The sequence below is a fragment of the Gorilla gorilla genome, chromosome 12 (assembly GCF_029281585.2).
Source record: "Gorilla gorilla gorilla isolate KB3781 chromosome 12, NHGRI_mGorGor1-v2.1_pri, whole genome shotgun sequence".
Taxonomy (NCBI): Eukaryota; Metazoa; Chordata; class Mammalia; order Primates; family Hominidae; genus Gorilla; species Gorilla gorilla.
The window spans coordinates 50,852,544-50,867,446 of NC_073236.2; the positions used below are offsets into that span (position 1 = coordinate 50,852,544).

General features: G+C 48.3%; 1 protein-coding gene across 2 annotated transcripts in view; it reads right to left on the reverse strand.

Annotated features, from left to right (window-relative positions):
- Nucleotides 1-14,535, reverse strand: part of PAX8 (paired box 8) — a 65,532-nt gene extending 50,997 nt beyond the window's left edge. Inside the window, exons 1-2 of one of the 2 annotated variants that reach the window (XM_019022508.3) lie at nucleotides 14,445-14,524; nucleotides 13,984-14,083 (exon numbers count right to left, since the gene is read on the reverse strand). In XM_019022508.3, the coding sequence (XP_018878053.1) occupies nucleotides 13,984-14,008 (25 nt within the window). In that variant the 5' untranslated portion in view covers nucleotides 14,009-14,083; nucleotides 14,445-14,524. Of the gene's footprint in view, nucleotides 1-13,983; nucleotides 14,084-14,444 lie in introns of both variants that reach the window. The other variant, XM_004031644.4, reaches the window with a different exon arrangement.
- Nucleotides 14,536-14,903: the final 368 nt, after the last annotated feature.

Here is a 14,903-nt window from a genome sequence, read left to right on the forward strand (position 1 = left end):
GAAAGCTGTATGAATATCAGAGTTACGCTGTCACAAGGCAAGGAATGCCAGACTTCTAGCAAACCACCAGGAGCTACGAGAGAGGCACAGAACAGATTCTCCTCCAGCCTCAGAAGGAAACAACTCTTCTGACCCCTTGATTTGACACTTTTGGCTTCCAGAACTGTGAAACAATAAATTTCTATTATTTAAGCCCTCCAGTTTGTAGTACTTTGTCACTGCAGCGCTAGCAAACCCATGCACAGATCAATAGAGTTTTAGAGCTTTAGGCCTGAATTTCACACAGCAGGCTTGGGCAGCCCCTGGAGGCTGCTCTCCTAGGGTAACTGGCTGCCCCTCCAGTTCCCTCCAAATGACTCTTAAGTGTAAGGCAGGTTCAGTCAGTCAAATAGAGGGTAAAATCCTTTCTAATATCTTACCCTCCTTTGGTGAAAACCTGTTTCTCTTGACATTACTATACTTGCTACCATCTTGTTCATCATCTTGTTCTCCATTTGTGATCCTTGCATCATGTGGCAATGTTTTTTGTTTTTTTTTTTCAGTGAAAGAACATCAGTGTATCAGCACAGCAAATATTCCAAATGCCAGGCTGGATTCCCTCCAATTACCAGGACCTCCAGGCTTCTCCTCCTTTCAAGAACTTTCTGACCCTGGATCCAGTCTAAATGTTGGTTATAAACTCACCTGACATCCACAGGGCCCTTCCAAAGTACTGTCAAGTAAGTGATTCTTAAATTTAGTTCAACAAACACCAGTTGTTGGACTTGGTTGCATCCAGGATTGGTTTTCACAACAATCCCAAGAGGTAGATGGGGCTGGCACTTTGCCCCATTTTATAGATAAAGATGCCATCTCGGAGGCTCAAATGGCATGTGCACAGCCAGTTAGGGGCAGACCTGAGACTGCATTCAAATCTGATCTGCTTCTACCCATAGCCAGATGGGAGATCTCTGGGAGGAGGAGGCACAGTGCAAAAAGAAGGGCTGTGCCCCCAGCAGGCAGGCATGAGGGACTCCACATGGGAAAGACTGTGGGTGGGCTGTAGATCAGTGTTTCTTAAATGCTGATCATAAAAAAATCCCTGGGAGCTTGTGAAGGATACAGATTCCAGGGCTCCATATTTGCTAACAAAAATCCCAGGAGGTTTTGATATAGACCACACTTGAGAAACACTTATCTAAAGCCAAGAAAGAAGAAGAAAAAAAAGGAAGTAAGGAAGAAGCAGAGGAAAAAAGAAGAAAAGAAAGATCCATTTTACAAATACTTGTGAAGCACCTGGTATATATCTACTATGTGCTAGATATTGTTTGGAGTTGTATTCCCAGTCTGCAGGAATTACAGGAATCTTGTAATCTTTTATCCTCACAGATGCTCTCACCCTAAATCTGACCAATTACCCTGCCAAGTCGACACCCAGCATCCACTAGGAAGGTCCCTTGTTGGTTCAGAACTCCCCAGGCTTGCCAGTGTTTTTTACTCCCAGTGCCCATTGCTGCTCAACCTGGCTATCTGGCCTTCAAGCATAGGCTTCTGTGCCTACAAGATGCCTCTAGGACCAGGCAGGTATCCCAGTGGGGCAGCTCCGGCCTGAATGGCTGCATCAGGTTCCCTCAAAGGCTGCATTTCTTGCTTTCTCAGTTCCCTGATTGCCAATTATTATAAAGAAAATAGAAAAGTAATATAGCAATATCATGGGAAAGGATCAGGTGTATTTCATGTTGGAAAAACTTCTTGTACAAAACTCAAATGTGCAAGTTGCATCAACCAAGGAAGCAATAAAAAATGTTATTGGAGAATTAGGTGAAAACCAGCAGCCCAGACATTTGTAGAGTCCTCACTCCTTATGTAGGATTTTGTGTAAGGTGCTGGGGATAGAGAGAGATCTGGAAGGGTTCTTGTTCTTTTCTAGCTCAGAGGCAGGTTGTCACTGTAAGAAGCTAAGTGACATTTGTTGGAACAGGTACTGAGTACCCAGGGAGTGGAGCAGGTGCAGTGGGAAGTCAGACAGGATGGTCACTAAAGGTAGAGGGTGTCTAAAAAGGTCTCAGGAAGGAGGTGGAGCTTGACTGAGGCTTTGTCAAGGGAGTGGGAGTGGGAAGGGTGTTCCAGGTAGCTGCATTGAATGGGCAGACACACAGAGGTGAGAATGTACATGGTGTATTTTGGAAACAATGACTAGCTGGCTGGAACATGGGTTTGCATACGGAAATAGTGGGAAATAGGCCACGGAGGTAGGAGAAAGTCTTCTCGGATTGTACATCAGCAGTTTGCCTGAAAATGGCTTGTTAATGATTGGATTAAAAGGAAGTGCAAGGAGAAATCTGATTATTTTGGAAAATCACAAGGCTAAGTTTGTCTGAAACAGAGCCAAGAGAGGAGAGAAACCAGAACATTTTGAAAAAGTGAATAACCTAGCTATCACAGATTATTGCCATGGCTTTTCCACTTAATAAAATCACTGCAAAACCTGAAGACAACAGCGTCAGTAGGTATGCAGCTGTGGCAAGAGAGCCAAGAAGGATATGAAAACTGCCAACAACAGAAGTGTGAGGCCAAGCCAGGGGAGGATGGAAGTTTCATGCACAAGTGAATAAAATGCCCTAAAACGTATACATCGAGTGCACTTTACTCAGACGTTCTGATGGCACATTGGAATTAACACCATAGCTTAGCTTCTCTTGTCAACCCCTGCAGTTGGGCTGAACCCTGACCATGTTCCCATTGCTGTCTCCTTCCCTCAGGGCTGACTGCTGGTGCCTGGAACCTGCACACCCTCCTGGGACTCTGCATCTCTGCTAGGGCTGGTTTCTCCTCTGAGCCACCTTAAGGAATCCCACCCTGACCCGGTCAGAGCTCAGCATGCCTCCCTCTCCTACTTGCTCAGCATTTTGTGTCTATCTAGACTGAAGCCTTTGCTTTCTCTCTGTGTTTGTGGTGAAAGTTCAGTTTGCTTTCCTCTCTCTAGAATGTCAGCACGAAGGCAGAGGCATGGTCTCCTGAGTTCCATAACCCCAAAGCCTAACTCCCTGCCTGCCACACTGAGGGGCTCAGTAGACATTGACTTACTAAATTGAATAGTTGAGTAATAATGCTCTTTGAAATAATTTGGAGTTAGATCTTGAGCCTTGTGTGGCCAGGGGATGGGTGAGGACACATCATAAAAACTAAAGGTAACTGAGCATGCCAGCGGTTGGGGTGAGAAATTTGCATGGAGCACTCCAGACACAGAGGCAGCAAAACCCAAGTGCTGGGAAGTCAGAGTGAGAGAGTGAAGGGGCAGTGAGTGCTTCTTTAGGAGCTGGATCAAAAACCTAAGATGATCTGGCCACATGGTGCAGACTGAACACACACTTGGGAGAGAAATGGGCCAGGAGGAGAGGAGAGAGGTTCACCACAAGACAGTGGATGACTGGGAATAGAAGCCCTCCCCATGGTGGACCAAGAAGTCTGTGAAGCTGAGAGAAAGACTAAAGAAATCACAACTTCTGTAGGTAGCTGGGATGGAAACCTCAGGGGTGACAGGGTCTTTAAAGGAAATCTCAAGGAAGGCATCATGTTCCGGGTGTGCTCCAGGGATGCTGAGTAAGAAAAGCCCAGCCTTTCTGTGTGTGTCTTTACTCTGCCACAAGGCACCTGGGCTCCTAAATGACCAACACACATGTGCTATACTGGTGCCAGGAAAGAAGGGTGTTTTGTAGGAAAGTCAAGGTGAGAGGAGGTGCCCAGGACTTGGCTCCTTTCTTTGAAGGGTGACGGTGTAAATTCTCCATGCTGGGGATCCTACTGATGGATGGAGGCATGTCGATCTCATCATTTCACAGAGTGGGGAGCTATGGCCACAACGTGCCTATCACACAAGTCCAGCCTCACGTCAGCTGGACACCAGCTGTTCCGACACTTGTCAGCACATGGGGCACCCGGAAGTTCACGGTGTTCTGCAAAGAACGCCACAAAACAGTGAGCTCAACTTCTTGGAAAGAGTCCTGGTGATGAGATGGAGTGTCTGCTCTGCCACAAGGGCTGTGGGACCAGGGTCGGGGCATACCTCTCTGGGTCTCAGTTTCCTCACTGGCAAGATGTGGCAACAGAATCTCATCTGTGAGCCCCCTCTAGCCTTGAACAACTCTGGATCCAGGTAGACCAGCATAATGAAAGCCTATGAAGCTTCTGAGATGTGCGAGGCATACATTCTCCCAGGTACTCAAGTAACTCAAGTCTGGAAGCTGCGAGCCGCAGAGATCAAGCCTTCTCCAAAAATTGGACTGCAAGGCATGCCATACAAACAGAGTGCTAGGAGACCTTGGGGAGGTGGGGAAGAGGAAGAGGAATCATGGACAGCTTCATGGGGAGGTGGCTTTGGAGCTGGGATGGGTGAGGACAGCTGGAATGTGGGCAGCACGTGACCAAGTGCTTTGCAGACATGGCATGGCCCCCAGCCAGGCCCTGAGGAAAGGAGAGTCTCAGGACAGCAGCTATGTCACTGTAAGCAGGACCCTTGAAAGCAGGTGCCACCTGCAAAAGGGGGAGCCCTGAGGCCCAGGCAGGCCTGTCACAGTGTGGGGCACCTGTCTAGACAGCCCCATGGCCAGCAGTGGGGGTGGGCCATGGGCCATGGGGACCTTCCTGGTATGGGGTACTGCCATGTCCCGGTATGGGGTACTGCCATGTCCCCAGGGAATATGGGGGGCCCAGGAAGGTCCCCAAGGCTCGAAGGACCCAGGTCTTTTCATACTGCCAAAGAGATGTAAGGCCTACAGAGGGGAAAGTTTGCATATCTGTGAAGGCATGGAGCCTAGGTGTTGGAAGTGTCCAGTAAGCATTTTCATTTGGCAGAAGTGTCTCCATGGCACTTCTACCTACAGCCCTGCCACATTTTGCCACAAACTGTCCAGCAGCCCTGAGATGGAGCCCCAGTGTAGACCGTCATGGAGCACACTGGCTCTGGAACGATGAGGAGCAGACTCGAGAAAGCCAGATGGGGTTTACCTGTCAACAGCCACAACACAGTTGTGCTGGGGTGGCTGTTCAAGATAAATGAACTTTGGTGCTCCTGCCAAATGGGTTGTTAGTATTCAGTCCTTTTCCTACCACTGAGTTGTTTTGTCTGATCATTCTTCCTCCTGGTTCTGCAGGTCTGCCTTCTTGAAAGGGAAGAGCAAGACTCCAGCTCCCTGCCCTGTAGAGGTGCCTTCTACCTTGCTCAGTGCTGAAGCAAAGAAGCAAAGCAAAGCTTAAGTCAGAGATTTGGTGCTCAGCTAATCACAGAGACTTTTAAATGTCAACCAGGGTTTGCTATCAGGCCAAAGCTGGATTATTATTACCCAAAGTAGAAAATTGTGAGACAGAGGCAGGTGGGGAGGGAGGGAGACAGAAGAAAACAGAAGGCAGAGGATTCGTGGATTTAATTTTTTAAAAATAAATATATGATTCCATGTCAATTAAAAACAAGTACCCCAGGCAAGTCTTCCTGCAGTCCTGTCTTAGCCGCACACACAGCATAACTGCAAACCCACTTGAGCTCATTTTTGCTCAAAGACCAATTCTATTAAACCCTTAGAATGTTCTGGATTTCAACACACAGTCCACAGACAGCCATTCTATCAAAAGCTTAGTGTTTTCCCTATGACTGGGTTTTCTGGTAAGGTGAACTAAGGCATCCTTTTCCATTTCAGGCTGTGGTAACAGCAGATAACAGCCACAGAGGTCATAGCCAGCACTTTCTATGCGTCCCTTCATTTAATCCCAGTACTCCTAGGTGGTAGATCTATTATTTTGTCCACATGAATTATTGAAAAGTCTGTCCTAAATTTTAAATGGAACGAAGTACTGGGTTGCAAGTTACTTGTGGCTATTTCACAGGAAATACTACGACAATGGGACTTTGGGAATGTGTTCTGGAGACTCCACTCCTTGGTGACTACTACATGGAGCACAGAAAATTGTCTTGAGTGGCAGCTATGTGCCAGGTGAGGAGACAGCTTTTACTCACATGACTCCCCAGAAGCCCTGCAGCATCCCCACATTTTATAAAGAGGAAGTACAAACCCAGAGAGACATCTGACTTGACTAAGTTCACACAAAAACAGCAAGGTCTGGGCCAAGACGGAAGCCCGGGCTTTGCCTTCTTCTTCTGCCTGCAGGGCAGGGGCTTTCATCCTGGCTTCACGCTGATTTCAAAAGCCTCTCATTCTCTTGACACCTCATGGCCCCTGAGTTTATCCCAAGAATAATAGTTCTACTGTCCTCCTGGAGATGCCAAAGAATCAAAACTGCAACACACAGAGGGCCTGGGTGTGCGCAAACACTGTAGTACACACCGATGACAGCAGATTAAGCCATTTCTCTCTTAGGTGCGTCACCCAACCAGCTCCTGGACCCTTCTGCTGTGCTGCCCTGACAGTCACAATATGTCCTAGTGGACTAATTAGCACTAACTACCCATGTCACCCCAAGGCCATTTAAGAAGACAAATAAAAAAGACAAAACCAATGAGTGTTGTGGCTGAAGATGACGAAAAAAAGTTAAAAGCAGGGAGGAATGAATTATTTTTTCTTTCTCTATCTCTCCCTCTGCTTAAACCAAAGAGAGGTTTTCATCTGAGAGCCCGGGAGCTAAGCAGCTACTTTCTACATGAAAAAGTGAAAACATTAAAATAAAATCCCTTTCTTTCAAGCTAACTAGTTCTAAAACTGAACCTCTGCAGAGGCTCCAAGAGAGAAATGCCTTGCTTTTAAGCCCCTGAGTGAGAGGGATCCTGAGGAAGTGGCAGAGGGGATGAACCTAAGCTTTGGGACATAACAACCGGCACCTCCAGTGGCCACCACTCCTAGCTATGCTGCCTGTGGATGGGGCCCCAAGTGCTGGCCCCTAACAGCATGGGGAAGCCTCCCCAGCCACTCTGAAGCTGTTTGCATCACATCCAAGATGAACCTAGGCAGGGAGGCTGAGTGTGCTTGGGAGATGCCAAGTTAGGGAAGTAAGTTCCCCAGGGTCCTTCAACTTGTGGTGCCTGAGGATAGCTGCTTTTTTTCCAGTGCAGATGGAGACACGGCAGCCTTGGGGGGATGTGTGAAAGTAAGGCCTCCCTCCCTCTGCCTTTCCAAGTGGCTGATCATCTCCTTCCTTCTCACAGCTACTTCTAGGAGAGGCATCCAGGCAGGAACCACTTCTCCATTTCACAGATGGGAAGACTGAGAACCATACTGGAAAGGGGCGTATTTTAATTAAACTGGAGAGTGGAGAGCACTGATGAGGAAAGCAAGCTGATAGACTGAAGGCCCTGCCTATCACTGCCAGCACGGGCACTTGAGCCTTCTTATCAAGGGTTCTGATGGGAGTTTCCACTAGTGTCGATCATCTAGTAGCCGAGTTCTGATGAGCTGGACTTTGAGTGGTTGAGGTAGGGAGCAGTGGAAAGGGGAATTGGAGTCATATCAACCTCTTTGAACACCAGTTCCTTCCCCTCTCTTCTATAAAAATGTTGTAGCAATACCTGCCTGGCAGAGTTGTGAGAATTAAATGAGATGATGAATACATCTGCTCTCAGCACCACACCACACCTGTGGCAGTCCTCAGAGAGAAGAATCACAGCTTCCATTCATTGAGAGCTCACTAAGTGCCAGGTATGCTCAGCTCTTGTGCAGACATTCTTTTCCTTTGGATGTAAATATGACATGGGCAGAGCAGGAGGAGCTGTGAGGCTGGCTTGGCTGAGCCATAGGGATTGCTGGCATCTTATATGGCATTCAGGACTATGGAGGGTCCACGGGAAGAAACACAGAAACAGAACCCAAGTATCCTTCGGGGACTCTTGGACTTTTTTCCCCTTGATCTTAGGCATGTCTCAGTAAAGAGATGCTGGTTTCTATCGAGACTCATTCCTGGGGAAGGACCCCCACCAGCCAAGCAAGGTAAAGCCCAGACTCAGTTACATGAATTACAGGTTTAAGACAGAAGCCTTCCTATGAATATTTTTCTGGCCAGTGGCTTATATAAGAGAAATTTGCTCATCGTATTTCTATCTGGCCAAGGAAGGGGTCTAGAGGGGCTTTCAGCAACCCAAACAGTCTTGTCAGCCCTAACTCTGGACGTAAGGAAATAATTATGAATCCTCAAGATCCATTTAAAAGTGTCATTACTGTAGATAAACAAAGACGAGTGGATGCTTCTTCCTACTCCACCTCACTGCAGAGATTCCATCCATCCCAGGGTCACTGACCACTGACTGGATGAACTAGGATTGGTGTGGCAGAGTGGAGTTTTCAGGAGCCAAGAGACTCCTGGATTGTCATGCTCTGTACTCCTTCCCCACAAAAGGAATGTCTAGAGCTCCTGCTGAAAGTAGTCATTGCCTGCATTTCCTAGGCAGAATGTGTTAGCTCTCTCCCCAGAAGAACCTGGGCGAAGGTGTTCCAATCTGCATTCGGAAAGAATCCCTCCCGCAAAGAACTCTACACCCTCTAAGAGAAGATAACGTGAGGGCATATTCTCCTCTCTTAGAGGGTATTTTCAATACTAAATTCTGTCTCTGAAGAGAATGAGGACCCGAAGGGGGGTAGTGCACCAAGTTTTCAACTAAAACAAAAGCAAAACTAATCTGCAGTCTTGAAGGTGGGCTCATTCATTCCCCTGCCCCCACTTTTTAAAACATTTTTTTTCTTAAATGAAACAGTTTCTTTTATCTTTTGGCTTCTCGTGTACTCAGAACCATAGAGCTCAAAGCTTCTCAGCTCAACGGAGAACTCAGCACTTCTTGGACTGATAAATAGAGCAGCTTTAAAATGCTTAGAACTGAAGACAGACCAACTGTGGCGAGAGAAAGTAAACACATCCATGCACCAGTCAACCCTAGCAAGCTCCTCACTGAGATTACAAACTGCAGTTCCTGCCTGAGCTGGAGAGGATGCTGGAGCAGGCTGGGGGACCAGAACCACAAACCAGCCCTGGCTTAGCTCTGGCTTAGCTAGCTGTGCCCCAGAAGAGCTGGGTCCTCAGGGAGTCTTCTTGGGGCCCAGTTTGGATGTTCCTAAGCATAGAAGACTCTGCCAGTGTGTCCCTCATTCGTTTCACATTTGGAAATGTACCAAGAGAAGCGGGAACCAGCTTTACTCTTTCCGATCTAGATGGGAATCCTTTCCTTTGCATTCAAGCTCTCTGTGTACAGGTGTAACTTGCCAGTGAAAGACTTGGGATTTCTCACAAAATAGAATGTGATAACGACATAATTTGATATGAATATTTGAGGAACTTTATCTATGGACAATATATACGTTAAACATCCCCCTCCCCAAGTCACACACACAAATTGTTTTTATGAGAACCAATTAATAAATGCTAATTCATTGAGGCATATCTTCACTAAATTACTGTTTCATTTAATTGCAGGGGAATTTTCCATTACTAAACTCTCCCTTGCTGATTTTTTTTTGCATTATTTATATATTCTTTCTATTTCACTAATAGTGAGGTTGGTATGTGATATTATCTGATGTTTGTACGTCTTAAATTTATTTTTCATTTAAAATATTTCCTCATTCTTGCAGCTCCACATAATCAGGGAGAAACATCAATAAAAGCAGGCAAGATTTTACAATAAATGATTGAAAAAGGCACTGGCTGAAATTAACCTGACAGGAACGCGTCCTGTGTGATTGTGTTTCTCTCATTCCAGACGTGCGTGTGTGTGTCTCTACTTTGGGTTAATGTAGGAATGCTTTCCTATATCAATAAGTCACAAGTCGATCTGTGAAAAGATTGTGCATACAAGATGGAGATGAAGATCACAGGGGCTTTAATAATAAACTAAACATAAACAACACTCGAATCTCTTTATAAATCCCAGAGCACAATGTGCATTTTCTTACTTCCTTTTCATGGACCCCAAATAAAGACTTTAACAGCCAGATATCCAAGATCCGGATCAGCCAGCTTCCTAAAATTCTCCTCTTTTTTTTTTAAGGTGTAGAAAAGTGGGGGTATCCCTTGGTGGTTAGGGGTTGCTTAGAGACTGTGGTAGAGATTTGGTGTTAACAAAAATGTATTTTGAAAGCAGGATTTCAATTTTCTTATATTGAATGGCAAAGGTTCCATGCACCTGGCTATCTTCATTTCTGAAATGAATGCTTTCATTTTATTCTCTCCAGCTACCTTCTCCCTTTCTTTCCTTTCCACCCCCATTGCCTCCTTTCAGTGTCTTTCTTTTTCTCCTTATTCTTTCACTCCTTTCTCTCTCACAGCAAAATGTTCTGGAGGATGTGAATGATTAAACTGTTTACTCCAAGGTTTAGGTATGAAAAGGCATGTCACTGTAAGTAAAGTTTCACCTTTATACCCAACTCCATCAATAATTACAGAACAAGGATGACTATTAGTAAATCTTTCTTACAATTGGCTCTTACAAAAATGATTTCATTTTTTCTGGGCATAGCAAGTTTGACAGATTTTACTTTTCACAAAAATTATTTACACAGCAGAGGAACCTGCTCCAAAATGAAGGAAGCATATAAAGGGCCGTTGAGTGTATCCATAGGAAAATGAATACCTATAAAATGCATCTCAATAAATTAGAGATTTGAGGCCATAAATAGAACGTTTTGACGTATTATATTAGTAGATGCCCTCTAATTTAAACCAAAGTGTCCCTTAATAATTAAAATGCCATGAGATTGATTTTTTATTTGGTTTCCTTCACTTCCTTTGTCTTCTTCAACAAAATTAGGCAGAGTCCTTTTGGGGGTAGACTGATAAAATTAATTAACTTTCCTTCCACCCCCAAAAAGTTCCAAATAAATGCTTCCAATAGACATCAAAAAAGTGTCAATTAGAAATAATTACTTCTTATCAATCAGTGGGGCAATTAAAGTGACAAAGCTTAAAAAGATACTTATCTTAAAACTAATTCACAAGGTAGCTAAATTATCTCCTAATTAACTTGCATTGTGGAGGGTGGGGGGGATAAACCATCTTGAAACAAAGATGAATTGATGAACCCCAATACCTCTTTATGTTCCTCAAAGTTGCTTCCATTCCCTGAAACCTTATTTTCAACCCAGGCAGGAAACCTGGGAAGAAAACAGATCCTTTCCAAATGCATTTATTCCACTTTCCTCAATTCTAAAACCAAGAGGAAGGAATGGGGCTTTAGATCTCACATCAGGGAAGTTAGAGACATCGTCCTCTGCCTTGTCTTATTTTACCACTTGAATGAACTATTTTCAGGACTGGTGGGAGTGGGCTGCGACAAGTTATTTAAGATAACTTTTAATGACAGCCAGCCTGCTTGCTTTTACAAAACTCTCTTCCTCATTGGTACAGTATTGTTTTCACTTTTATATATATGGGACATTTATCATTTCTTCTGCATCTTTGAATTTTTTAAAAAATGTTTTTGCTTTAGAGAATTTCGTCCCTGATGCAACAAAAATAGCGATTTTAAGGAACGTTCAGCCCATCGCTGACCTGCGCACGTTAAAATGATTCGCGTTCAACATTCCTTCAGAATAAAGCTGTAGGAAAGACAATGTTAAGACTCTCCGCAAGGCAAGACCAGCCAACGACGAGGCGAGAGAGCCGTGGCAGGCTGGGCGGCGGAGGCCGCGCAGGGAAGTTTTCTTGAGCGTCTCCGGTTATTGGGAAGGGTGCGCTCGGCCTCGCTCCCGCGAAAAGCCGTGTGGCTGCCTGCGTCCCGGGCTCTGCTCAAAGAAAACTTAAGGGGAGCTCCCTAAGCACTGCCGAACTCAGGAATAGAGGTGCCTGGGGAAAAGGGGGAAGCTGCTAAAACCTGAGAGAAAATGGGCTTGCAAAAACTAGAGGGGTCCGCTTATGAATTTAGCTCCAATTATAGACAACAGTGTCAGGTAAGCTGATCAGAAAGACAGACGGCCTCTCCCTCAGGTTTGCCGAGGGAGGGTTCAGAAAAGAAACAGGGAGCGCCTTCAGCAGTCTATGCCGTTATAGGCCATTTTCTTGTTTTATTAGCGTTTAAATTAAACTATGAGAAGAAAGTCTCATCTTCCCTCCCTCGCCACTTTATTTGTTTTGGAAAGGGGGTAGAAGAAGCCCCTCTGTCTTCCCGAAAAGAAGAAAGGGGAAAAAAATTACCTGGTAGGTCCAGGGGCAGAGGGCTCCCTCCCAAAACCCAAGAGCGATTTGCATCCAAGCTAGTGGGAAAGCGCGCATCTCATCATCTGGGACTGTTACTGATTAAAACTACAGTAAAAATAAATTGTGCCTTTTTTATTCTTTCCATACTCTATTTCCATTTATTCTAACGAGTACTTCTAGAATGAAAATAAGTAGCCGCGAAAAAAAAAAAAAAACTCATCTGAGGGACGGGGACATCTTCTCATTTCTTGGGCAGCGGCAGAGAGTAAGGGTCCAGCCCGGCCACAGTAAATTTGATTTCCGAGAGCACCCACTCCTCCTGCCACCGCCGGAAGGGTCAGGGGAAGGTTAGGAGGAAAGATGGACCTCCAGAGCCGAGCAGAAGTGCCACTGGACCAGCTTGGCATGGGCACCGGGCACTGCACATTAGGCCTCAGGGATGGTCCTGGCGATGTCTGGTATCGTACCACGGTTTGGCTAAAGATTAAGGGACTAAAACCTGATCCTGACCTTAGATAGTGGCCTAGGAGCGCTCGTGGTTCCAGGACGCGGACCGTAAAGAGGTGCCAGGGAGCTCTGCTCGGTCCCAGGGCTCGCCAACCCCGCCGCGCCGGGGAATGGCTGCGAGGTCTCTACCCTGAGGACCTTGAAGGGACCCCGCGCCTTCTAGGGGCAGCCGGACGATTCTGGCCCAGGTCTCTGAGGAGAATGGGGGCCAGGAGGGAGCATTCGTCTGCAGCTCTAGAGAGAACCCGAGTGAGAAATCTTCCGGCGCCCAGGGGGTTCCCGCTCCCCTCCTAGTTGAGCCATGGCCCTGGGACTGGAGACTGCGCCGCACAGCCCGGGTCCCGCAGTGCGCTTGGCTAAATAGAGAGCTCAGCCTCGCTCCGCGCCCGATCCGACCCTCCTTATTATAACAAATGTCCCGTTTGCAGAGCGGGACTTCATATTCGCGGATAATTCATTCTGAAATATTGATTTCCTCTCACTTCGCCGGCCCAAATCGATAGCGATGCGCCCTGGCCCCATAAATCGCCTTCTCTGCGGCCGGCCAGGCTCCATCCATCACTGCGGGCCGCGCGGCGCCTCCGCCGCTGTCCGCACTCGCTGCGCGCCGGGACGGCTGCACCCACCAGCCCTGACCCTGGAGCTCCTTCCCAGCAAAGACCCTGCCCAGCCCTGGCCGGGAAGGGGGAAAACAGGCATCGCGGCCTGGGAGCTTGAGTGTTTTTGAAGGCCCTGCTTCCGGGCACAGGTGGGGAGGGGGTTTTGACTCCGCGAGCGGCTTAGTCCTCACTAGCCGGACGCCCCGCGCAAGGCTCCCTGCCTGCCCGGTGCTGGGCCAGGAGGAGTCGGAGAGCACCTGAGTGCGCTGCCGGCTCCCAGGCCTGGGACCACCGGCTCTATTGCCGTTGGCTTGAGAGATGCGGGGAGCTCACAGTCCAGCCAGGGGAGTCACTGGGAAGGACTGCGCGCACCCGAGGAAGAGGACTTAGAGGTCGGGGACGGGGAAACGGCAAGTCCAGCACCGGTGCAGCCCAGGGACAGAGCACGAAGAATGTCCACACTAATGCGCCATGCAAGGCTGGGAATGGAGCTCAAAGGAAACCCCCTCTAACTCCACAGAGATCCCCTCACCGTTCCATGTGGTCCCTCGAAACCTGGGAAGGGCAGCTCAGCTGGCCGGGTGGAACCCCAGTGCCCGAGAACAGCCAGGCGGCTCCAGCGGAGGGCCAGGCCCCAGGCGCCCCCAGCTGGGTCCCCACGCGGGTGGGTCCCGCGAATCCCGTGCTTACGCTCTCGAGATCCAACCACCCGAGCGCACGCACGGACGCTCAGCTGCGCGGGGGCTCGGGGGTCCTGACCCCACCGCGTTCTTACCAGATCTGATGGAGTTGTGAGGCATCGCCGGCGAGTCGCTCGCAGCCCGCCGAAGGCTCGGGGCTTACTCACGTAGGTCCGGGCCGCGCCTGCCGCTGCCCTGCACAAACCCAGGAGAAGGGCATGAGATGCGATGAGATTCGATGCCTGCATCCTCAGGCCCCCTCCCCAGGCCTTATCCTTTACACCTGCATCGTCTGCCAGGAGTAGGAGGATTTTTAGGCGAAGTAGGGCCAATCTCAGCCTAGCCTAGCTAACAAGCTTCCCGGGAGGATCAAGGATTGGGAGTGCGCTGAAGAAGCTCCAGACTCCAACCTCCGTGCCCACTCCCTCCGCTGTCCCAGTCTTATCCCGTTTAACTTGGGAGGGAAAAGGCTGCCAGGCTTCCTGGGACCCTCTCCTTTCTTCCATCCCCCGTCCTCACTGCTAGCCAGCTTCCAGCTAACCCCTGGGTGACATACCTGGCCGGCCAGCTGCAGGCCCTCACTGCTTGGGTCCGCCCGCGAGGGTGCCCTGGACCCGGTGTCTCTCCTCCTTCTGAAGTTTGTTCCCATCCACCCGGCATCACCGACCGGTTTTATCCCGCTGAGGCCCTGGGAGATGGGTCTGGCGAGGCTCGCAGGCCGCGGATTGGCTGGCTGGGTGCAGGGGGGTGCGGGAAGGGGAGGATTTTGCAAGGGGGACATGGCTGAGTGGACTCAGGAGTTAGAAACATTCGCTGGGAGCTTCTGTTTCCAGCGGAGGGAAGAGGGAGGCAGCTGAGCCCTAACTCAGCAGGCCTGGAAATATTGGAGGAGTGGGGAACAGAGGTCTAGGAGCCTGAGGATGAGGCTCTCTGTGTCCTCCTGGGTCACTGACCACTAGAAGTGAGAGGGATGGTCTCTGTAGGATGCCATTCTTGCCCCCTGTCTCCCCTGGTT